General features: G+C 45.5%; 2 protein-coding genes across 15 annotated transcripts; one reads left to right on the top strand and one right to left on the bottom strand.

Annotated features, from left to right (window-relative positions):
• Positions 1-1074: 1074 nt before the first annotated feature.
• On the bottom strand, positions 1075-22691 carry BRD8 (bromodomain containing 8). 14 transcript variants are annotated; one of them, XR_015948206.1, is made up of 22 exons: positions 22425-22691; positions 21889-21985; positions 19932-20001; positions 19605-19654; positions 18487-18609; positions 18287-18367; positions 17783-17847; positions 17146-17282; positions 16602-16817; positions 14627-14771; positions 10782-10991; positions 10065-10375; positions 9261-9695; positions 8483-8576; positions 8313-8359; positions 6951-7058; positions 6392-6484; positions 5126-5194; positions 4681-4858; positions 4253-4357; positions 2951-2995; positions 1075-1471 (listed from the first exon to the last, which is right to left on the bottom strand). XR_015948206.1 is itself a non-coding variant. In XM_035105882.3 (22 exons), exons 1-22 carry the CDS (start codon positions 22486-22488, stop codon positions 1412-1414), a joined length of 2871 nt encoding a protein of 956 aa, XP_034961773.1. In that variant the 5' UTR covers positions 22489-22691; the 3' UTR covers positions 1075-1411. The 14 variants fall into 14 exon arrangements, 13 of the variants coding, with proteins under 13 accessions (XP_034961773.1, XP_088518198.1, XP_088518190.1 ...); XM_035105882.3 differs by having other exon boundaries at positions 6853-7058; positions 10065-10345; XM_088662072.1 differs by having other exon boundaries at positions 6853-7058; positions 18289-18367.
• Positions 22692-22856: 165 nt separating this feature from the next.
• On the top strand, positions 22857-25187 carry NHP2 (NHP2 ribonucleoprotein). The gene is made up of 4 exons (XM_035105880.3): positions 22857-23073; positions 23176-23245; positions 24323-24428; positions 24794-25187. Exons 1-4 carry the CDS (start codon positions 22917-22919, stop codon positions 24917-24919), a joined length of 459 nt encoding a protein of 152 aa, XP_034961771.1. The 5' UTR covers positions 22857-22916; the 3' UTR covers positions 24920-25187.
• Positions 25188-25615: the final 428 nt, after the last annotated feature.

Here is a 25615-nt window from a genome sequence, read left to right as displayed (position 1 = left end):
GAGACAGACACAGGCAAAAGAAAAAGGCTGCAGCTTCTGCCTGCATCTGTATCTGTAAGCAATGGTGGGATGTTGTTGTTTAGTCGTTTCCGACTCTTCGTGACCCCATGGACCACAGCACGCCAGGCACTCCTGTCTTCCACTGCCTCCCGCAGTTTGGTCAGACTCATGTTGGTAGCTTCGAGAACACTGTCCAAACATCTCGTCCTCTGTCGTCCCCTTCTCCTAGTGCCCTCCATCTTTCCCAACATCAGGGTCTTTTCCAGGGAGTCTTCTCTTCTCATGAGGTGTCCAAAGTATTGGAGCCTCAGCTTCAGGATCTGTCCTTCCAGTGAGCACTCAGGGGGATACTTAGCTCCAGCAGCAACAGTAAGGAAGGAGGAAACTGCAGATCCATTCTAGGCTTTTTAATTCTGTCTGTCTGCTTCCCTCGTCCCCACTTCTGCCTTAGTCTCTCTCTCTCTCCCCCCCCCCCAATATAGCCGCTTCCCTGTGGGTTGTGTCACCTGAGGCAGCCAGGCTGCTGCTCCATGCTCTCTCTTCCTTGCTATGACCTCGTGTTTTGAAACATTAGGGTGTGTCTGGGCACACCTAGCACATTCTGCATGCACACCTCTGCCAATGAGAAGAGACAGTACTGAACTACCACATGCCAGCAGAGGGCCATGGCCAATGTTGACATGACTATCCTGCACCCAGAGACAGGTAGAAACTCCTCGATCACAGCGCTGGGTTTTGATAGACTGGCTCAAACTCCCCCAGAAAGACCAAAACTGCGATGGAAAATACAATTGTTTCTTTTTGCTCTTCAGCAACTGATCTCTGAAGAGCAGATGCAACTATTTTTTAAGCACCTGGGCTGCGAGGAGAGACTTCTCATTACGATGTGGAGGAAGATGGGAGCTAGCAGACCTGTTTGAAATTGCTTGGCAGGTCTGATCTAGCTGATGGATTTGCCATTCTGGACTACGTAGTCAAAACATTGATTCACAGTATGTGTGGGTCTTTACAAACAAGTTTTTCTTGGAGAGGGTGGTAATGTAAATAAATCAAAGCAGCCAGCACGCCTTGCTCTACAGGATTCTCTACTACAGTTTATTATACACATTTACACTCCACAAATACAAAAAAATCTGTACACTTCACATTACAGTACGTACTAGCCACCAGTCGCTAGCTAATATGAGGACACTAATAGGACCCCAATACTGCTGCCCTACAACAGGCAGTGGGGCTGCTCTCTTGTTTCTGGTATTACCCTGGTTACACATTCCAGGATGATGGATATTCTTTATTACTGACAGGTCAGCCCTTCCCTGTCTATAGCCATTTCGTCCTCAGGATCAGGAAGGTTCTCATTTTGCTTCCTGGGTCCAGACACCAAAGACTGGGCTGTTTCCTATCTTCAGCATCATTTCTTCATCTTCATATCTGCTTCAATGGCACAACGCCGCCCTCTGGTCCCCCCATCCTAATCAAAATGCAAAGAGAAGGGAAGGCACTGTTATTAGCAAGACTGTGACAAAAGGAAAGACTGCTGGCTGCCATCTGTGTTGCCAGGAAAGACTGACTGCGCAGACAGGCAGCACCACTTGCCTTCCTAAAACACAGAGGGCTACCTTATGAAACCAGCTACAGAGTTTTCATGTGAACTCAAAAGGGGAAAGGGGAAAGGGGACTTTTGGCATTGGCATATGTAATGATGTGTTTGCCCCATGTAAAAAAGTTCCAAGTCATTTCTTTCAGTGGGCAGAAAGGATGCTGGCTAACATACCTGATCAACTGCTGCTCTTTACAGAAGTTCTCTTCCAGGTGAGTGACCCTGCCACTATCTCCCTAGCATGTCCTCATAGCGGCTTTCTGTGAATGTACGGAAGCTAGAGAGATCACTTCCATCTGCTGCCCACTCCATCTGGCTGCCTTTCCTCATGCTTCTCTGTCTTTAATAAATAGGCATTAGAAAACAATCCCTACCCGCATTCCCTTGGGTGGAGGATGAACCTGCCAAAACACATCTTTGGGCAGAACAGCAGCTTTCTTATTATAGGATCATGGCTGCATCCGTGGAAACAAAACACTGTATTTTAGTCTTCTTGCAGTGTACACTGTCTAGATTCTAGAACTATCCCATAGTTTGGAGGGGGCTTCAACACAAACTGTTGCAAGAAGTACGATATTTTTCCGTGTATAAGGCTAGGTTCCCCCCCTAAAAATAATGTCAAAAATTAGGGGGTGTCTTATACATGGATAGTGCCGAGGGTGGATTTTCTTAAATCTGAGTTCCCCCAAAATAGGGGGCCATCTTATACATGGGGGCGTCTTATAGATGGAAAAATACAGGTATGTATGAAACAGCGGTTCATATGTACCGGTAACTAGATTTCTCTTTACAGCAGGGGAAGCAGTTATTGAGACAACCCTTCCTGGGGATCTTTTCCTGTGCAATTCTCAGAATAATTTCACAATTCTATTGCCGTGTTATGTCTTACAGAAAGCTGCTCTGAGAGCCCTGTGAACTACGAAGGCAGGAACCAAGCTTTAGATGTAAATAATTAAATCCAACATAGGGATGCAAAGAAAACAAGGGAAGAGCCGCAATATTACTCTGCAACCTGGAATTTAGTGTGTAACATTACCCTATAAGCAAGAGTTGCCTTTTTAAATGTAGAGTCCTGTGGTCTACCCAAAGCCAGAATGGAAGGAGACAGACTGAAGAAATGAAAGGAAGTGGGCAGCCTGCAGCCAGAAATAACAAAAAGTCCCCCACTTTCCCCCAGACATCCAATCACAAAACAATACACTGAAGCACAAGGGGGTAGAAACATTTCTTATGTTTCAGCAACCCAGACACGATCATAGTCTGATTGTAATTTTAGAAAGCCCTTCGTCATGCAGACAATGTCCCCATATTGTTATTGTGCTGCTGAAAACGTTATCATTAAGTACTTACAAAGAGAGAAAGGAGGAAGGCAGGGGAGCCCATGGGGACACTGTCCTGTTGAAAGATAAACAGAAGTAGCAAATGAATTTGATGGAAATATACACATCCAGGAAGACAAGACAAAACACAACGTGGCAGTCTAAACCACTGTTTCTCAAACCATGGTCTGGGACCCACCAGAGGGCCTTGGGCCACTTTCCAGCATCCTCAGTGTCACAGCCTCTCCTGTGCTTCCTCACTTGCCTCCCTGCCTCCTAACTGGGCTGTAGCCTTTTGGCTGGACCAAAAACAGCACCAGAAAATTCTAATCAGAAGGCAGAAAAGTTCAGGTGGGGAGAAGGTAAAAAACGTCTCCTTCCTCTCAGGGAAAAGGGACAGAAGAGGTGTTGAAGGAAGTTAGAAAGTAAGAGAAAAGATTAATATTTATTGTTATTATTATTGATACTAATAAGAAAATAAACAAACTGGGAATAAAAAAGAAGGGTCTAAGAAAGGAAAGCTATTATAGGAAGAAGTGAATGTAAAAGGACCAGAGAAGAGGAATAAAAGAAATAGGCAGGTTGGGTTGGTGGGTGGGTGGGGGAATAAGAAGAGATGGGTAATACTTAAATGCAGGTACAGGTGGAAGGGGAAAAATATAAAAGAAAAAGACTTCTCCACTTAGAATATCTGAATCAGTGAATTTGGCTTAACATGGGAAGACAGCCATAATACTTGCAAAGTAATGTTTGTACTTAGCTTGAGGAAAGGTGAGCTATGGAACTCCTTGCAACAACAAGGACAGCAATTTGCTAGCCAATTATGGTAAGCTCTTCCTCCATCTGCCACTATTTTCTGACTGGTTGACCTCAATAATGTTCAGTTATCTCAAGTTGGTGCTGGGGGTAGAAAGTTTGAGAACCCCTGGTCTAAACCAAAAAAGCATGTCTCGATTGGGCTCCTGACTTCAAGTTTTGGAAAAGTGATTTCTCTGTCTCTAACCCACCACTCAGATAATAGAACGGAGCTGCTCTTCACACACGGAAATGCCAGCCCTCCTCATTTGGTAGCAATCCAATCCTCAACTTCAAGGACAAATTAATTTTTCAGCTTACTAGATATTGAAAAATGCAGGATATGGGGGCAAGGGAGAGGGACTGCCACAGCCATCTTTGTTATTAATTAAACCGAAAGGGTAAGCCGACTTCTATTCTGAATGAGACTTCTAAATGAAGGATTCCAAAGCTTCTCTACTCCCCTCAAATGGATGCATCTATCAAATGGCTCAAACAACCGCCCCCAAACAAATCAAAGGTTCTTGTTAGCCCCCACCTTCTCTGAAGCATCTTGTTTCCGAGTGGAATCTCGTCCACGCAGACTTTTTGCACTGATCCCAGACTCAGACGTCTGCATGATCAACTGTGTGGCTAGAAATTGCTGCAAGAAACCACATAATAGCTATTAAGGTTCTCAACATGAATGCAAGTTTAGTGGCTTGCTACCGAAACAATGGAGTTAACTTCAGTTTACTTGTTTGTTTCTAAGCCTGCATTCCTTTTGATTGATCTTAGGAATGGTAAATCATGCAGGGATGGTCAGACATCAGGTTTAACCAGTTCCTCTCCAAGAGGATCTTACAAGCTAATGCGACAATAAAGATGCCGCAAGGAGCAGGCATCTTCTCTAGTGTACTCAGTGCTTCCCATACAAAAATAGGATAGGAACAGTGCCCCACTGAAAACTTCTGACTGTGGCTTTACCTGAATCTGCTCCAAGACATCTCGCTGCATTTCCACAGCCATGTGGTATACATCATGGTCAGAGCTGTTGTACATGACAGCATTTTGAAACATCAGCATAATATCACGCTGGAACTCTGCTGTGGTCCGGATTAGCCCATTCTCAATATTCTTCTTAATGGTTGATAAATCCATTGGCCTGTCAATAAAACACCAGACAAACATTACTGAAGAAATTAAACCTTATTAATACAATCTAAAAATATATTTTAAAAGAACTAAACTAGCTGTTCTCCCCACTTTTGCCAAGAATCTGATCATTGCACCTGATCAACTTTATTAATGCTAGATTGAAGAGACTCTCCCAGGTAGATGCTGGCAGTGTCTAAAATCTGCAGGCTGACCGATGTCTGGGGCAGATCTGTGACAGATGGCATCAACACTAATGCAAAAACTGGCAACTCACCTCTGTACAATACTGTGGTAACCTGGAGCTATATCATCGGTCACGGGCTGCAAGAAGACATTGGCATACCTGTGCAACAAAAAATGTGTAAGAGTTTGAGTACATACAAGGTCAGTTGAAGTAACACAACTTCCATATGCAGAAGTACAGAACTGTTTCTCAACATTCTCTCCACTCATTTGCTCAATATGCTATAGCCAAGAGAATTCTACACCTGAAAATCTACCTTCTATGACTGGAGATATGACACCTGCTGAACATAGAAGATAGGCTACCAGAATTCTGCCGCAGATGCCCATTGGTTTTGGAAGAATGTAGTAAGATCACTCAATCCCTTTTCAGTTTTCTCCCATAGCCATCAGTACCTGGCATGTTTTGAGGGTTTAAGTTTCAATTTGACAGCTTAGTTTTTCAAAATTTCATGGCGGTTGCCAGGTTTTGTTCTAAAGGCTCATACGGAAATGCCGAGAGTTGCAACATTTAATTGATGAAAAGTTTTAAAATATATTAATCTAAGCAATTAATCATTTAAAAAGATGCCAAATTAATCAGGCAGATTTTTTAAAAATTAAGTGCAAGTACTTCAAAGGACTGCAGATGGCAAACACCCTATTAAAAAGAGGCATTCCCCTTTCTCACACACATGAGGAAATGCCTCCTCTAGAAGGAATGTTAGTACAACAGACACATACAGCAGTGTCGCCTCTTCCTACATCAGGGGGTAGGGAACTGCCAGGCCATTTCTCCCAAACCATGGCCACCCACATACCCATCAGCTGACATTACTGGTGATGTCAGCTGATGAGTGGGAGGACAGGGTCTAATCCTGCATTGGCTGCGCATTCCCAGCAGGGAACTAGTCCACACAGTCAAGGCAGCAGTTTAATCCCAGCAGCTACTTCAAAGACTGCACTCCCATTTGTGGCACCAGAGGCTCAAACAGGAACGTAGGGGCTGTTTTAAAGCCTTCTGCAAGTCTATCCCCACCCTTTTTAAGTCCCTGATCTTGGAGGCTTGAATGGGAACTGCAGAGAAACTTGGAAAAGGCTTTCTGAGTCTCCTCCTGCTCCCATTTTAAGTGTTTGCAATCAGTAGCTTAAAAAGGAGTAGCGGAGGGAGACTTGCAAAGCACAAGGGATTTTGACAGGTGGATGGCCCTGCCAACCTGTCAAATTTGCCCCATAAGGCAGATCCTGATAAAAGATCTGGCCCATGGAGCCAAAAAGGTGTTCTTCATACTTGGACACTAGGTGCAAGTTGATTTACCTGTGATTGGCTGCTGCTCTCCAAACTAACATAATAGCCTTTTTCCAGATCTTCTGAGCCTGAATAGCCTCCTGATCCTCACTGCAAACAGAGCTGAAGAGGAAAAGGCATCTATCAGAAAAGGACACCCAAAGGCTCCAAAAGCAAAGCATACAGATTATGGCCTAGCAACTAACCACGATCTCCAACATCCATCCCCACCTTCTTCAAATTTATCTAAGTTAACAAAAAAGAAAAAAGAAATGTTTGCTGGTCTCCTAGCAAGCAAATGTCTAACCCTGAGGCTCCTCCATACAACCAAGTAGTAGTAAAAGAAGAAGACGACTATAACATTGCATGGGTCTCCACTAATTCACACTACATACCACTGTACAAAGGGACAAAGTTAGTCTCAACTTTCAGCAGGCTAGTTGCATGTTCTGGGCTATCTAGTGAGTAGCTGTAGGTTCACCAATACTCACAACTGTGAGGAGGCGGGGCTGCTGGGAATGGAATCAGCCAAAGTGTGAGACTGCAAAGGCGCATTATGGATACTGAAGCCATCATCACTCTCACTCACAGGGGGCTCATTGTCCATTTCAGAGAGGTATCCCTCACCCTGATCTTCCTCTTTGGGCTCTTCCAGACTGGCAGCCTCACTGGCACCATCCTCCTCATCCTCTTCACCCTTAGATGCAAGATTAAGATTCCAGCAAATCAAGTAGCACAACTAAGGTGCAGCTGCCAATAACAGCATCTGCACCAGCTGCCAAAGAAGACAGCAGAGGGAAAAGGAAAAGCTATATGAACAAACATCTGCTCCTAGCATACTAGGGAGTCATGATTAGGGAGAATGCCTTTCAACTAACTTCCCCACACGAGCCTGTCCCACTTCCCCCATCCCAAGTCACAGGGCCTTCACAGAAGTGGCACCTCTATCAAAAGGCAGGTGTATTTTCCTCCCTCTCCTACTTTTGACAGATGGTAAAGCACACTCTTCTCCATCAAGAGTTTTTCAACAATTGAGGTTTTCAGCTTCTGCTACTTTCCCCTTGATTTCTGTAATTTTATGCCGGCATCTTAAAATCTATGGATGGTATTGTTGCCAGGTTTTGACATGTTTAAGACGAAGGGTGGTACCTCATCCTATTAGCACAAGTATTTCCACTTTTACTACAGGACTCTCCCTACCCCAACCTCTCCAAATTTGTTCTGGAGAGTTGGGGGGAAACCCATAACAGATTTGGTTGGGGGGGGGGGTCCAACTGCACAAGCAGAAATCCTTGTACTGATGAGACCCTTACTTAGTGCTACAAGCCAGAGACCCTGCCCACAGGCTTACAATTTTGAGGTACACAACACAAAAGGGAAACAGACTGGGTGGGAGGAATAAAAAACAAACTCAAGCATAAGTTCTTCATTTCAAATTCTTCCAGTGGGAAGCTGGGGTGGAAAACTTCACAAACAGGTGCCAGAATTGCTGGTCTCTCAGCTGCTCAGATGATGTGGTCCTGCACCCCACTGTTGAATGTTAATGGCTGCTGCTATGTGAGCTGAAGGAAGCAGCCTAGCTTCTCAGCAGAGCTGGTAGTGGCCCTGAATCCCTGCACCACTACCTCCCCCCACCCAGTGCAGCCTTCTGCCAGATATTAATTACATTGCATTTTGTTATACAATACTTTGTTCATTCTTTTGAGGGTCTTTGGCCAGAGAAAACAGGATAGGAATAAATATTAACACACAATAGCATAGCTACAAGGGAGGCCTGGATCTCTGCCTGCAGGAAGATTAACTCAACTTTTCCTTTTCGAGAACCTGGTATATCTTGGGATCACACACTAAATTAATTCTGCCATTCTCCACCTATGGCCTCAGATGCAAACAGCTGACAACTACTTTCACTCTGCATGTAAGTCAAGAAATCTGAGGATAGATAAAATACCTTCAGTTGGTTCTCAAAAAGAGCTTGGGCTTCCTCCTTCATTGATTCTGGGAGGGGGGAAAAGGAAAAAAAAATTAACTCCAATAATTTCAGGCAGTCACAGATACAAGGCTCCCTCCCTAGCAGTGTCACAACCAGTTCCCTCTTCCCCAGCAAGCCAGTCAGGTTACCTGAAAGCTCATATTTGTGGTGAAGATCTGCTTGTGAGGAATCTTCGCTTGCACTTGGAGCATGTGGGGAGGAAGTATCATCATCAGGGGGAAGCTAGAAGGAAAATGGCCTAACATGAGCAACAGGACCAGCTTCCTACACAACTCAGCATTAAGTCATATTTTATACCACCAGGACTCTAAAAGCAGACAGCGATTGAACAACAAAACAGCTGCATACACAGCAAAGCTCTGCATACCTGAGCAAGTGGCTCCCCAAGGATCTAACATACTGTATGGCCAAAACTGTGCATATGCTGTAGCCCCACAAGTACAAAGAAATGGAGAATGAAATGTTCAGCTGACTGTGAATCCAGATTTCAATTATAAAGAAAGGGTGACTGCACAATATACTTGATGGGTAATGTCTTCCAAGTGACAGGGATAGTTGAAGAACATTCCCGAGGGACTGGGGAAAGGGATTCAGTACTCACTGCCACTCCCTTCTGGCTAGCAAAACAAGAATACCCATACCCCCTGCCCCAATTTCAGCAATTTGCATAACCTATTGTTATTTGGGGTAAATCTAAGAATGCCCAAGCACAGATTGCACAGAGTGAATACAGTTAGTTAGTTTGTCAGTCAGTTTGGCCAACAAACAAATTTGCTCGTTATTGTGCACTAAGCATAGGTCTGAAAAACAGCTACAAGCTAGGGGCCTCCCTCTCTCCTCCCATACCTCATCTATCAACTGATACCCCACCCATGTTATATCCAAGAAGCCTCTTCATCGATTTACCTCTGTCTTCACTGTGCCATGATCCATTTCAACCTTTGATGATTCCATCTCCATTTCAGAGCACTCCAGACCAGCAACCCGTGTCTCTTCATCTTCAGGGGTTTCACTTGTTCTGGTTGCTAGTGCAGAAGCTTCCCCAGGGCTCAGATGAATCTGTCCCTGCTCAGAAGGCTCCGTCTTTATTTCTGTTCCCAGATCCCCAATGCTCATCAGATCTCTGATCCCCTTAGCCTCTGATTCCTCACAGTCTGGTCTCTCCTGCTTTACAGTCACAGCCATTGGGGGGATCTGACTCTGCTTCTCATGCTCCTGTTGGATTGGGTGCTCTCGTTGGAGTGGGTGCTCCCAGGGGTCGGTCAGTGACTGAGGATCCTCAATCTCTTCGCAGAAAGCCTCTACTGCTGCTACATCCAGGACTTCAGAATGGTCGTCCACCTTTACCAACAGTGATACAGGCACAATCAGAGGCCATGAGAACAATGGAGATGTAAAGAAAGTCCTTGCACTATCCCGTCTATTCAACATGCTGGGGTGCCAAACACAAGGGGAGAGTAGAGGTCTAGTTCACATGTCACATTAAAACAGTAATTTAAAAATATGAATGAGCAGCATGCTACTACACGCTGCTGAAATTGTGGGTGCCTCATGACTCTCCAGTTGTGCTGAGCCAGGGTATACCTTGTAGTGTCACCTGAACCCAGCAAGGTTTAAACCTTGTTTAAAACAAATGAAGTTTATTTTAACTATGGTTTCATGTTATATGAGATGCATGACCAGCCTATACAGGCCTCTAGATAATTTTACCTTGTCCTCAATGATAGCTATGATGTCCCCAACAGTCTCAAAGTCCAGTTCTTCCCCCGTGTAGGAAACTGCAATGTCCATCTTCTCCGCCAGATCTAGGTCTTCCTTCCCATTAATGCTGTGGTCTTTGGAAGTCCCTACAGCACCAGATGCCCCAGAGCCCAGGCAATCTTTCTTGATGGAATCAATGATCATGGAAATCTCACTGCTGTCCATTGACACTGTCACAGTGTGAGGATCAGGCACTGCCTCCATGGAAACACAGGTGTTGGGCTGACTCACTGGACAAGAGTGACAAGTCAAGTGAAAGCCTGGCAGCTGCAGCAACCAGCAGCATGGGTCAGATCAAGAAAATCAAAACACATTCTACAGCCCCAAATAAAGGCACATGCAGGCTGATGGGCCCTATTTCCCCCACCCTCCCAAATGATAAGAGTCAGAGCAGGAGCCATCTCTTAGCATCGGAGTCTAGATCTATCCCGCTCACTAACTTCACCCCAGATCATCTTTCCTTTATCGGTTCCTGCACCCTGCCTGACACACACGGGGGACTCTTCTCAACAACCTTGGGCCTCTGGCACAATGAATCCCAAAAGTAACCACCCGGCTACAGATTTTAGAGACGCCCACAGCCCGCATACACATAGACCTTCTACCGAACCTAAGAGGGAAAGTCTTCTGCAAGGTACAGATGGGCATACGAGTGCAAGGACGCACCTGTCGCTACACTTTCAGGAGTTGCAGCGGGTGGCACAGCAGCTGGTGCTTGTAGCGTGGGCACCATGACTAGAGTTGCCTGAGACACGGACTCTACAGGGGGAGGCAGGAGTTTGCCTGGAGGTTCACTGGCAACAGTAGAAAAGGAAGCAAGCGATGTGGTGAATTGCGCTGGACCAGCTTCTAAAAGGCGGGAAAGTGTAGGAGCACCTAACAAAAGTGTGAAGAAGGGGGAAAGCACATTAGCCAAGAAGCTACAGAATACTACAGAGCAAGCAATCCTTGGGCTCTGACCAGCTCATGCCCACCAGGGTTGCACACGCCAACACATGTCACAAAACAGACCACAGACAGCTGTCCTAGGAGTCACTTAGCAGGGCTCAGGAGCATATACAAGCAAGGATCACTCTGTGCTTTTAAAAGTGGAAGGCAGCATTTTATACCACTAGAAGAAATCCAAATCTGGGGCAAAACAACCACATTTTCGTACACTGGACAAATCAAAGGAGGTTTTCATAGCTTTCCCTTTATTTGCAAAACCTAAATTCAATTTTCAGCATTTAAAGGTGTACAGAATGCACAATATTTTGGTATAGATCAGGGGTAGGCAACCTGAGGCCCGTGGGCCGGATGCGGCCCAATCACTTTCTCAATCAGGCCTGCGGACGGTCTGGGAATCAGCGTGTTTTTACATAAGTAGAATGTGTCCTTTTATTTAAAATGCATCTCTGGGTTATTTGTGGGCCATAGGAATTCATTCATTCCCCCCCCCCCCAAATATAGTCTGGCCCACCACATGGTCTGAGGGACGGTGGACCAGCCCACGGCTGGAAAAGGTTGCTGAGCCCTGGTATAGATGAAATCGGATAGGGGGAGGGAGGGAGTGGGCAAAGTCTGGGCTGAGCAACAATGCCCAAGGGATAGCAGGATTCTAGAGCCATGGGAGCTAGTCCTATATAATAATGTCCATGTTGTCCCTGCGTCCAGATGTCCCGTGTGTCCCTGGGTCACTGCGCATGTGCCCCAGGGATACAGGGATTGGACAGCAGAGACTGCGCGCGCGCACTCTCCCCCCACTCTGCCTCCTCCAACCGCCGCTCCCGCCGGGGTGGAGGCCGGCGAAGGCCTCCTCACAACCCTCCCTGGCCGTGAGGAGCGGCGGTTGGAGGAGGCGGGGGGGGGGAGAGTGCGCGCGTCCTTCCTGTCGGCGGCTGGGGGAGAGGAAGGAAGGAGGAGAAAGCGCCGCTTTCTCCTCCTCCGTTCCTGTCCCCCTGCCGCCGACAGTAAGGACGGGTCCCAGGGTTCGGAGAAGCGCTGCGCAAGCGCTTCTCCGAACCCCGGGATGTCTGCTTCCTGTCGGCGGCTGGGAGAGAGGAACGGAGGAGGAGAAAGCAGCGCTTTCTCCTCCTCCGTTCCTGTCCCCCTGCCGCCGACAGTAAGGACAGGTCCCAGGGTTCGGAGAAGCGCTGCGCAAGCGCTTCTCCAAACCCCAGGATGTCTCCTTGCTGTCGGCGGCTGGGAGAGAGGAACGGAGGAGGAGAAAGCAGCGCTTTCTCCTCCTCCGTTCCTGTCCCCCTGCCGCCGACAGCAAGGACAGGTCCCAGGGTTCGGAGAAGCGCTGCACAAGCGCTTCTCCAAACCCCAGGATGTCTCCTTGCTGTCGGCGGCTGGGAGAGAGGAACGGAGGAGGAGAAAGCAGCGCTTTCTCCTCCTCCGTTCCTGTCCCCCTGCCGCCGACAGTAAGGACAGGTCCCAGGGTTCGGAGAAGCGCTGCGCAAGCGCTTCTCCAAACCCCAGGATGTCTCCTTGCTGTCGGCGGCTGGGAGAGAGGAACGGAGGAGGAGAAAGCAGCGCTTTCTCCTCCTCCGTTCCTGTCCCCCTGCCGCCGACAGCAAGGACAGGTCCCAGGGTTCGGAGAAGCGCTGCGCAAGCGCTTCTCCGAACCCCGGGATGTCTGCTTCCTGTCGGCGGCTGGGAGAGAGGAACGGAGGAGGAGAAAGCAGCGCTTTCTCCTCCTCCGTTCCTGTCCCCCTGCCGCCGACAGTAAGGACAGGTCCCAGGGTTCGGAGAAGCGCTGCGCAAGCGCTTCTCCAAACCCCAGGATGTCTCCTTGCTGTCGGCGGCTGGGAGAGAGGAACGGAGGAGGAGAAAGCAGCGCTTTCTCCTCCTCCGTTCCTGTCCCCCTGCCGCCGACAGTAAGGACAGGTCCCAGGGTTCGGAGAAGCGCTGCGCAAGCGCTTCTCCAAACCCCAGGATGTCTCCTTGCTGTCGGCGGCTGGGAGAGAGGAACGGAGGAGGAGAAAGCAGCGCTTTCTCCTCCTCCGTTCCTGTCCCCCTGCCGCCGACAGCAAGGACAGGTCCCAGGGTTCGGAGAAGCGCTGCACAAGCGCTTCTCCAAACCCCAGGATGTCTCCTTGCTGTCGGCGGCTGGGAGAGAGGAACGGAGGAGGAGAAAGCAGCGCTTTCTCCTCCTCCGTTCCTGTCCCCCTGCCGCCGACAGTAAGGACAGGTCCCAGGGTTCGGAGAAGCGCTGCGCAAGCGCTTCTCCAAACCCCAGGATGTTCTAGCGCCCGTTATTGAACGGGCTGAAATACACTAGTAAAATATAAAAGGCCTTTCATGGAAGCTCAACACAAGTCTTCTGCTAAATCCAGAGTGGGACTTGGAGCCCACATTTTTTCCCTTATAAGGTTTATCATTGCGAGAATGATCTTAAAAAAAAGAAGAAGAAGAAGGACCAAGCTATGAAAGCAATTCAGCGTCAATCAAGATCTTATGTCATGTAGCAGGGCTGGAGCAGACAAAGTCTGATGCAGAACTCTGAAGCCAAGCCTGGATATGCACCATGTTGACAGTGCTCTGGGAGTATTTAAACCAAGAGAAGGTGAATTCTGCAACCAGTATAGAATACAAAGATTTTTCTTCCCATCACTTCCCCAACACCTGATGTCGTACGACATTACGTGACTGAAACTTCAAACCCCGGCTCCAACGGAAGATTTAGGAGTATATTCACACTTTTCCTTCTCTTATTATTATTATTATTAAAATTTTCCTGCTTTAACTTTCCTGTACTTGATGCCATAAGATGTCAAAACAAGGGGGGAAATTATCATTTATTAAATCTGTATACCACCCTATACCTGTAGATCTCAACCTAGTGGGCTAACTGCTGCGGTCTAGTGGACCTAATTAGGTTCCCCACCACCAGTCTACTACTAGGTGCTTAACAATGAGGGCAGGGGGGAGGAAGGGAAGGCGGGGGAGCAGGGGAAAAGGACACACTATGGCTTAGCTAAAAGTCTCAAGGTATCAGTTAAATACATACAAAACAGCAGTAAAACAATTATCAGCAGGAAGGGAATTCGAAAGATGAGGACTAGCAATAGAGGAGGAGTATGAGATGGAAAGAGGAATGGCTTTAGAAGGAATTACGTACCAAGAGAATGGAGGAAGTGGAAAGGAACATTAAGCTAAACATGAGATTAAGGGGAAATAAGTGAACAAAGTGATTTAAGGAGGAGAATCAAGGCAATGACATTCATAACACGAAGTAACATGAGCAAACATCACACAAAGCCCTGACACATACAAGCAAAACTTTGACTAAAGGCTTTGCCATGCAAATTACATACTTGGTCTTCCAAGGTCTCAGCTTTCATAGAATATGTTCTTAATTTATTCACATTATTTGAAACAGGACCCTCACATCCCCTGCTGTTCTCAACATAAATGGCAGACTAGAAATTACACACTGTAGCGGTGGATTTCTTCTGAAGCCCCTTCCAACTCTAGGATACTAATGCAGAAGAGAGAAAAACACAGCAATAGCAGAATAGGCCTACCTGAAGCAGCAGGAGATGCAGGAACAGTAGTTGAAGCTGACTGCATTTCTCCACCGTGCAGCCCTGGAAGAACCCCTCCCACCTCCAGGAGGAGTCCAGAGCTGCTTGTGTGACCAGAAACTACTGTCATGTCGCTCTCACCCACCTGCCAAAGGATATTCACATACTAAAAACCAATACACAGACTGTCCCACTGCTATCCACACACAACCTGTACTACCAATAAAACTAAATCAGCTTCTTGCAGCTGGCTCCGCTGAGATGCTCTGGCTGCTCCTGTGTAGCATTTAAGCAAGGAGCCAGCAACATGAATAAACTCAATCAAATAAATAAAGTCAATCAAGTACAGAGGCAGGGAAAATCCAAAACAAAAAACTCCCTCATTCTCATCCACAGAGAAATAACACTCTGCTTCTCATCCATGGCTAGAAATTCAGGTTAGCTTGGCCTAATTTGTTGGAAATGCCAGACAGGAAAGATCAGCTCAAAAAGGAGAAAATTGTAGAGCTTTCCTTGGAAACACAAGACAGATTTTTTCCAAGCCCACCTCCTCAATATAATCAATGCTAAAAACACAAAATGAAACACTATGTATTAAAAAGTCACAGGAGAGAAGGAAAAAATAACCAAGGTGTATATGAAGCAAACACAGACTACATTGTATAGATGGTCACACACATCCCAGATGACCTTACTCATATGAAGGGATCCCCATATGGCTGCAGATCCTCCCATTCCACATAATGGTCCATTCCACCTGCCCATGCACACACTCACCAATGGTGAGAGACGACAGACTTTATGGGACAGATGGGAAGGCTGTGGCCCTCTGGAGATTATAGGACTAGAATGCCCATTAGCCCAAACCCAATTGGCCATGTGCCTGAGGCTGATGTGGGTTGGAGTCCAACATGTGGAGGGCTACAGGTTCTTCACACATCCCTGCTCTTAAGGGATCCTGCCACAAGCAGGCATTGAACAAGCTCTAAATATATTAAGAGAGCAAAACAAAATACATTATGGCTGCCATCCCATACCTGGGTGCATGGGATTGCAATGCAAAACATCCAAATTATTGTGTAATTGTGTGAGGTTTCCTAAAGTTCTTGCACTAAATCATGTCCTAATTTGTCATAAGATGTTGTAAACCATCTAAAATTCTTTTTTGTTTTGGTAAATGGTATATAATTTCTGTTAAATCAAATAAATTCTGTGTGTGTGTGTGCACGCACGCACGCGCACACACAAAGGTTTTATTTCACTGTATGCAGCTTGGTTGCCTCCTTCTCCCTTTTTGTAGGTTCAATGTTTACTTAAAATATTTTTATCTCCCATACTTTGAGGTGATTTACAACATATTTAGGACTAAATTATTAAACAAACTGCACTAAAAGTAAGTCCAGTGAGTTAATGTTGAAGCACTGGAGGTTAACCATTGTGGTTCTGATAAAATCCCTTGGATGAGAAATCACTGGGAGCCCCGTGTTAGAGCAAGATATTAAGTATAATAAATCATCTTTAAAAGCAACAACCAATCACCATTAAGAACAATTAGTTTTTTAAAAAGCAATAAAAAATCCCAACCAATCTGCAACTGCATTTCCTTAATACGGCTGTCTATGGTCTTCAACCCTATATATTCATGAACCAAAAATTCCCAGTTCAAATGTCATCTTAGTGTTATGAATTCACTTGGTAGCATTAGGACAGTCACTCTCCCCCACAGCTGTAACATGCAGATAATAATACTGGTCTGCCATATTGGGTTATCATATGAATGACTAAGAAGCTGCATGCATAGTGCTTTGTGGAGCTTGGAAAATTTGCTATATAGGAGTGAAAATTAACATGTGGCATTTAAGGCCTATCTAAGCTTCCCCCTTTGAAAAATGCTTGGGCCTTTTGCCCTTTCCAGTGAAAGTCAGTCACAGAGATTCACCAGGACTATTGCATATGTAAGCAGGGAACTCCATACCAGCCTGGGGCTTGTGGGCAGGAGGCTGCCCTTCTTCAGCAGCTCTGAAAGCAGAGGAGAAGGAGGCGGAGTTGCTTTCTGTCCTAGCATCTTTTTCTGGGCTGAATCATCTGTGACTGGGGTCATGGGGGCATCCAGGGAGGTGGAGCCCATAGGGGTGTCAGGGATCCCAATGAAGGAGGCAACTGGGGTGCTGGGCAATGTCCCTGGAGTTACCTGAGAAAGAGAAAAACCACACTGTTCAATGCCACATTCTCATCATCCTGACAAGTCCCAATCACCCCTCCCACTGGGGCCAATGACCAAGCATACCCCAAGCACCTCCTCCATCACTCTTGCTCCCCTCAGCCCTTGGTGTACCTCCACCTTTTCAGTGCATTTCAACCTTTTGTCACGCAGCACAAAGCAGGCTTTGTTCTCTGGAAAAGGTTGCATGCAAGTTATCAACATTATAAAAGTTTAAAAGGGCGGGGAGAGAAGTCTGGGAAAACTGCAGAGAGACCTATACTGTCTCAATGGTTTCTCCTTCTTGCCATATCCTTACCCCTGGACTAGCCTCTTCCAACGTAGGTTGAGATAAGTCACCCAGACTGTAGTCTGCTCCTGGCGAGGTTGAGCCTGCAGGAGAACGGACCATAATTCCTGGAGGTCTTCGTGATGTGTTCTTAACTGCCTGACGAGCTGGAAAATGCCGAAAATTCAGTCAAGAAGTTCAAAGAATCACCTTGATAAATAAGAAATCTCAGCACAAGATGAAATGATTCCCCAAACACCGTCACAAACATTCTTGGTGCTAACGAATTGCTGCCGTTTCTCCCAGCATAAAGAATCAGAATACGTAACTGGTAGCATATTCTTCCTCAGTGGCTTATCCATCACTAATCCAGGCAGCTTTCTTACTTCATCTCTTTTTCTCTTAGAAGAATCTCTCTGGCATTTTGCCTTCCCTCAGGATTCTTGCACCAAAACCTGGCATCTAATACTGAGGACAGTCTTTTAAGAAGGGAGAGGCTTCTGAAAATCATAGTCTCCCATTTCACAAAGGAAAGACTGAGGAAATCAGGCTGACCCAATCCATCTGCCTGTAAACCTCTTTCTTCCTCTCAGCTCAGTTGCAGCACTAAACATATTCACCTCCAGGAGTTTGATTCTATGAAATCAAAAACTGGCTTCCAACTAACCTTGATAAGCAGCATCTGTAGCTTTTCTCTTCACTTCTGCCTCCTCCTCTTCCATTCTTTTCTTCCTGAAAAAAATAACCAAGTGCAATGTTACACTAGGCTATTGGGTGCAAAACGGAGAAGCTTCCCATGGATGTGTTAGACAGATATCCCACAGTTCCTAATATAATGAGTAACTGCTCACAGTTAAGCCCTGAGGCAGGCTTTTCAGCCAAGACCTTAAAAATGCCAGGCCAAATATCAGGCGCATTTCTCAAGAATGCCCTCAAAGCTCTACTTCAAAAGCCACAAGGCCTTGCAAGCCATGGGATGAGGGAGAAACAAAAGTAAGCAAATGCTACAAAGCTTGGGCAATTGTACCACATGGGGGTAATGATGCCATAAAGCCAAGAAGGGTCAAGTTCAACCATTTTGTTGCAATGCTAAGAACTAAATTTGAGGGCTCAGATATGAAGTCCCAGAAAGAAAGAAAAGCTGTAGCAGGGAAATAATAAGATAACCCACACCACAATGTCATTGCACAGTTCCTCCAGCCTATGGTCCATGTGCCCTGCCTGGATCAGTTCTGCATCCCTCTTCAGCTGCCTGCAGAGACAACACAGATAGGTTTGATCCACGTCATCACATGCCCTGAGGCAATTCACATGCCCTGAAGCAACCAGGGTTTTCAAGAGCTCCAGACTCCAAAAAAATCTGATAAGTACCTGTACTTTTCCTGTGTCTCCTTAATCATCTTCTTTAACTCCTCAACACGCTCTGCTGTCAGTTTTCTCACAATTACATCTTCCACAGTTTCTACCACTTCTCCCTTCTCACCACGCTTTCTTCTACACAAAAAAGGGAAAAAACAATCTAGCAACCAGTAATGGCTTTCAATCTTCCCATATACAGCACCTTTTGCCCTCACATATCCCATATCCCACTACCCTATTCTTCGTTGTTCCAATTATCTTTTCCCCACTTTTGCTATTCTGCAACTCAGTGGAAATGCAATCTTAAAAAGATCACTACAGTGTAAGTATCAGCCAGCCACTTTGGAAATTTGTATGGGAAATTGCAAGAAGCCTACTTTCCCAAATATTGTACGTTGTACAATTTATAGCGACTGAAACACACAAATAAACAGAACAAATGATTCAGTCACAAGACACAGTAACATATATGAAAAAGTATTTGGCTTCTAAAGCTGAGTAACTTTTGCAGATTTAGACCACCTACTCCTCTTTCCTGGAGAATGATGTTGAACTGACCCCTAAGTAAAGCACAGGTTACAAAAATATGAGAAACAAATCTACTCCCCAACCTAGAATGCAGCATTCTGGAGGCGGGCAGGAGAGCCTGAGCTAATCCAGGATCCACTGGATTCCAAGCTGACCTCATTGCTGTCATTTGATGGCAATGGACCTGATTGCTCCGGCAGCATTCTGCCTGCCCTCCACCTGGGCAGAATGAGCTATGGGTCTGGATGGAGCTAGATGAGACTGTAGCTATGTCCTTCTTTCATGTTTTGTGACTGCCCAGCCAGGGTTTGGACTGTTCTGCCAGTGCATTATCTTCTTTGTAACCAAATAATTTAGCTTAGGGTAAAGTATGCAAGTTACTATAATTTCTAGGAGCCAGACTTAAAAAGAAAGATGGTCAGAAAGCAGCGTTTCAGGTACTTTTGTATATTGCATTCAAACTGTCATTCCTCTTCAGTTCTCAAATACGGTAGTCTATAACGCAGTAGTTTAACATTACACAGTATCTTCCTTGCAATGTGAAGTCCTGTCCTCCCCTGTCCCACCCCACTCAAAAGGGATGGTTTGGCCTTCGAACTCACTTTGGGGTCTCTGTGGTCTCCAGAAGCTCAGAATATTGTGATGCACAATGCTAAAAAAGATAATAAAAGTGCATACAGATTTCAGAAGATAAATCACAACAGACAAGAATCTGAGTTGAGACAAAAACTTGGGGTAGTTTATATAACACACATTCCACATATTAAAGCTGTTTCCAGATATGTGGGCAAGGAAGTATACTTTCCTGGCAAACGATTTTAAACATACTTATACACATTCAACATGCAATAGATCCTTACAGGGAGTCCCTTGAACAGGTATTCCTCATAGGTGAAATGAAATTATGATGTGAAATTTAAGCACCCTACCTTTTGGGAAAACCAATCAGGTGGGCGGCCGGGCTCTGCAAAGGGTTTGATGGCTCTGCTGACAGACACCCTAGAGAAGAAGAAGGAAGTTTCAACATCTTCCCTCCTTTGCTAGGCAAAATATAGTGGGGAAGGTTCGGTCACCAGTTGATTGGATTGGGGAAACTTTGACCCACAGACAATACAATACTTTCTGAAAATGACTATGTTGCATTGTGCCCCAAAACTAGAGCTCATTTTAAGTAACCCTCCTCCTTGTGGTAGTTAGCGTGCCTATGTGAAGGTCCACAAAAATTGGGGAAAACTTTCCATCATTCCCACCTTTTTTTCAGAAAAAAACAGGTTGTCTATTCCACCACCACCACCCCGCTAAATCTCCTATGCTCTTCTGTGTTAGTGTAACTTAGAAAAATGGGTGAAATTTCACTAAGTGCTTGGGCCATGTTCTGAGAAACCCATCTCCCACATCTGGATTTTGTTTAAAGAAAAACCCAGCAGCAAGTGGGTGGTAAAAACAGTCAAAGGTCAAAGGCCTATAGCACGTCTCATCCCCTCCCCTTTCTCTAGGAATGTGTGTATGTGCAGTGGTAGTTATAAAGCCAAAGCTGGATTCAGCAGCATTTGCATGAATGTGATCTTTTATCATCTTGGTGGATGTTACTTGCTGTATGGTAAAGTATAGTATGGTGAGATAGCATGGTAAAGTGCTAGTGGATCTCTCTGTAAACTTGGATCATTACTAGGTTTATTTCTAAGATCAGAGAACTGCATTGTAGTAGATTAGTTCATGATGTACCAGCATCTCTTAAAGTTTATGTAGGTAGTGTGCCTATGCTTGTCTTGTGCTGTGAGACAATAAACACTTTATACTTTGAACTGAACTGTGTGAGAAAGGAGTTTTCTTAACAGGGAACTCTGGAAAATACTGACTACTGGAAGGTAAGAAGGCTTTGAAGTTCTGCTGGACAACTCTGCTGGAGCTATGCATACTCTGCTCATTGCACTGGTCAAATCAACAACAGATGGTGGGCCCAGTATAACAGGTTATGGGCCAACTGACTTCTACAAGTCTAACCACCTGTAGCCCATATTTGGATCTAGAAAGGGTGGTTGATTTTGCTGCCGGGCAGCTAAGATACCACCACCACCCTGCCTTGTAGGTTTCGTACTTGCAGTTCCATGACTGGAAGGATGATGCTAAATACACTTGCAAGAGGACAACAGAACACTGGCAAGCAGAAACGCGAAAGCCTCCTGAACTATGAACAGCTTGCCAGAAAACTACCCCAAGTTCAGCTCTGAGACCCTTAGAGATAGTCACACGGTCCCCAAGAACAGCTTCCCCCATCTTGAACCTCTATATAAAAGCACACCTTCATCCTTCTAAATCAGTTTTTCATTGGAAGCCCAAATTATCCAGTTGTCAGTATTACTATTTGTTGTTAACAATATTGTAATCTGAACTACTACTACATATGAATAATGACACAGTGCAGATGTAGATACCTGCTCAATTTTCTATTAAAGCCCATTTCCTCAACAATTTCTCCCCTTTTTTCACCAGCGTATATTGTTGATTATATATTTAGAATTATATTTTGAAATTATCTGACACAAGATTATTTTAGCATAGTTTACTATGTCATATGTAGCTGGGTTATATGTCAAGCTCATTGTCTAGAAAATCCTTTCTCAGTAGGTTTTTGGTATGCTTACTAGTCTTGTGATCCTATCATTCTGTTTTTAACAATTTTTCCAACACATGCAAAGTTAGGATCACAAAGGGCATTCAATTACTTCTTGAGTTTGGAATAAGAACCACCACAAATCAATTGAGGGTTCTTTATGAAGTATGTAATACAGTTAAACAATATGCATTCAACTATGTTCCAAGGCATAGCAGGAACTGTATTTAGCAACAGTTTTTATGTAGCCAACAGTTATATCCGTTTCTTACCAGTTTTGGTCTCCACTCCGCATGACTGAAGAAGCCAAGCAAAGTTTTTCCCGGATAGACCATGGCTCTGTAGGCCCAGCACTCAGCAACTTGTGCTCTGATGTGGAAAAAGATAAACAATACGGTGTTGAAACATGCCCACATAGTTAAAAAGAACCCTCAAACTAAATTAAATCTATCTCAATCCACGCTGCTTTTAAAAGTTTGGTTTTCAAGCCCAGACACCCTCCATGCCCCACCCCAAAACAGCCACACTAAAAGTCAACTCAATGAAAGGTCTACTGGTAACATCTCAGTGGCAGAGAATATATGTTGCATGCAAAAAGTCACAGAGTCAATTTCCTGTTAACCTCAGGAAACATTCCCATCTGAAACACTGAAGAGGTGCCTTCACTTAGTGGTAGGGAAGATTCCTGTCTGAAGCTCTGGAAAGTCACTGCCAGTCAGTATGAACAATAAATAAGCCTTTGGCATAAGGCCTTTTACTACCTCCTATACCGTTATTCCCGGGTACCTCAGCTAAGGAGAAAACTCACCTGTCATCGGAGGCCTTTTAGACAAGCCACCTCCCAACCAACCCTTCTTAAAGGCTCCTGACATGTTAAAAGTTGCCTGACACCTGACCCATCAAACGAAGTTTCGCCCAACCAAGAAACAGGTATCCTTCTCTGGTTCTTTTTTTATTATTTTAAGGCGGGGCCAACCCTAGCTCCCCTCTCCGCGCCACGTCCCTCCTTCCCCAAAGAAAGACCCCCACTCACTACCCGTCCCCGCCGCCATCTTCTGAAGACGCGAACAAGCGCGATGCTTGCTGGGAAACCTGCTCCGAGGAGGAAGGAGAGGGTGGCACTTATTTTTCAAAGTCGCTTTTCTATTGGATGATGGCAGAGCTGACCGACCAATGGGGTGACCGGAAACAAGGTCTTTCCCTCCCCTTGAGCTCTATGGTTGCGTTCCCAGAGTCCCCTGCTCTCGGGGTCGGGAGCGGAAGTGGCCGCACGTGGGTCTGCGGTCTTTCGGCGGCAAACATGGGCAAAGCCAAGCACCAGGAGTCGAGGGAAGAGCCGGAGCCCGAGGCGACCCCGGAGAAGTCGTACCACGAACTGGTGGAGAACCTGAACGCCATCGCGCGTCCTCTGGCCTCCCGCAAGTTGACGCGCAAGCTGTACAAGTGCATCAAGAAAGGTGCGCGTGGAGGGGGAGGGGAAGGAGGGCAGTCTGGCTTTCGCGGGCGGTGGGGACTCCGTCCAACAACCCTTGCTGGAAACTCTCCCGTTTGACTTGCAGCATCGAAGCAGAAACAGATCCGGCGTGGGGTGAAAGAGGTCCAGAAATTCATCAACAAAGGCGAGAAGGGGTAAGAACTCCGTGCCGTTGCGAAGCGATGTGGCTTCTTTCCCTCTCCATGCCGCTCCCTGACGCTAGCAGTTCAGGTCTTGAATTTGGAGCCACTCTGGTTCGCCAGGTCTGGTCCCCATAGGAGTATGAACTCCCGCCGTGTTAGGAACTCCTCTTTCTGTCTCTGTATCTAACGGAGAGCTATAGATAGACACACAGGTATGTGTTGTATAGACACACACACACACACAGAGCTTTGGAATCAGTAGCTGGCATTTTCTGAGATGTTCCAGGTCGCAAGTTTACAAATAATCCTCAACTACAGTTTATAATCCTGTGATTCTGTTGGTGCAAGAGCCAAAGGGACTGAAGGGGCCACTCTGGTTCGCCAGGTCTGGTCCCCATAGGAGTATGAACTCATGCTTTTAGTGCAGTTTTTGCCAAACTGGTGCCTTCCAGATATTTTGGCTACAGCTCTGGGCCCCAGCCAGCACAGCTGATGGGAGTTGTAGTCCACAACACCTGAAGGGCACCTGGTTGGCAAAGGCTGTGCTAATACAAGGGTGGGGAACCTCTGGCCCTCCAGATATCATTAGAGTCCATCTCCCCTTAGTCACAGCTAGCATAGCTAATTGTCAGCGATTATCAGATTTGCAACATTTGAAGGCCCTCATGCTTGAAGGCATCATCACCAGAGAAACAATCCGGTTGTGTGTGAGAATGAGTTATGGTGTCTTGCATGCAAATGAGTATACTTTGCCCAGCAAAAACAAATTTTAATCCTTTTCATCAGACCTCGTTTTCATTTGGCTCTGTATAGTAAGTTTTTTGCCTTGCGTGGACCTACTTGCCTCAGTGAGTTATTTCCCCTGCTCCCTTACCTGTGTACATGCATGCTTGAAATCTCTGTGCAAATGATGACTGCAGAGATGAAGCACAATCACAATTTAATAAGCATACTCAGGATTATAACTATTACAATATCAAATATTTGGAAATATTCATAATATATGTTTTAATGTGTTTGTTGTCTTCTCTACTTGCATTGCTCTGGTCTTATTTTTGTTGCTGATGCTGCATTGTCTGTCTCTCCTAGGATCACAGTTCTTGCAGGAGACACACTTCCTATTGATGTCTATTGCCACATCCCCATCATGTGTGAAGACAGGAGCCTTCCATATGTCTACATCCCTTCCAAAACGGTAATGTAGGGTGGGGTAGTAGAAGAAAGGGATTCTCTTTTTCTTGTGGATCTAGAGTGGAAACTATATGTAGAGTTGGAAATGACCAGCCTTCTGACATTGTTTTGTTTCCATGCTAGTATTAACGTATGGCTTCAATTTCTTGTAGAATTTTTATTCTTCGCTGTAGACCTGCATCCTGATAAGGAACAGAAATCTTGGCTATTCTAGAAGAGCAGTTTCATGCAGCTGGCATTTATATAATTTCTCCATGTGAATTGGCACATGGTCTGTTTGCTGCTTAAAGTAAAAAAGGGAAACTTATACAGTTAAGAATGTATGTGAATTAGGAAACTCAATGCTGCTTTCCTATTTTTTTCTTTCAGGACTTGGGAGCAGCTGCAGGTTCAAAGCGACCAACGTGTGTTATCATGATCAAGCCCCATGAGGAATATCAGGAAGCCTATGATGAGTGTATGGAGGATGTGGAGGCTCTTCCCCTCCCTTTGTGAAGAACATCAGTAAGAGATGCTACTAAGACTGACAAACAGGCACTTGCCTGGGCAGTAGCCTGACCCTGATTTTAAAGGAGCGGGGAAAGGAAGAGAATACTCCAATTGGCACTGTCACCAGCCCTGTGGCTCATACCCGCTTCAAGTGCCAGTTATTAAGCAACTGATTCAGAAAGAAGTTATTGACTTGTCTTGCAGCAAGAGAAGTTTGTGAAGCTGGGGTGGGGTGGGGAAAGTGGAGAGATTAAACTAATTAAAACACTTGTAATGTTGTGTAGTGTCTATTACAATACACTGTTCACCCCTACATACCGCACAGGTATGGCGGGTGGTGCTGTGGTCTAAACCGCAGAGCCTAGGTCTTTCCTCATTTTTTAAAATACTTTTTATTGGTTTTTTAACATATAACAGCAAAACATCACCAACACACCAACCCCCAGCAATACCTAAAAGATAAAACATTAATTTAAACATAATAAACAAAAGCATACATATATATCGCCTTCTCCATCACACAGTGGTCAGGGGCTGACTTCCTCTTTTCCACCCCTTCCCGTGGCCCGATTTTAATTGATTTAGCTGTTCAGATTTTTTATTTTTGGTACGGTGCAGTCCTTTTTAGTTCCAAATTTAGAAAGAACCAATCGCTGTTGCCTGGCAGGGTCGCAGCTTCATGCCTCCGAGATAGCTTTGTTC

This window comes from Zootoca vivipara, chromosome 2 (genome assembly GCF_965207765.1).
Source record: "Zootoca vivipara chromosome 2, rZooViv2.hap1.1, whole genome shotgun sequence".
Classification (NCBI taxonomy): Eukaryota; Metazoa; Chordata; class Lepidosauria; order Squamata; family Lacertidae; genus Zootoca; species Zootoca vivipara.
The sequence above is the reverse complement of the archived record's forward strand: the minus strand, read 5'-3'. Positions and strand labels throughout refer to the sequence as shown.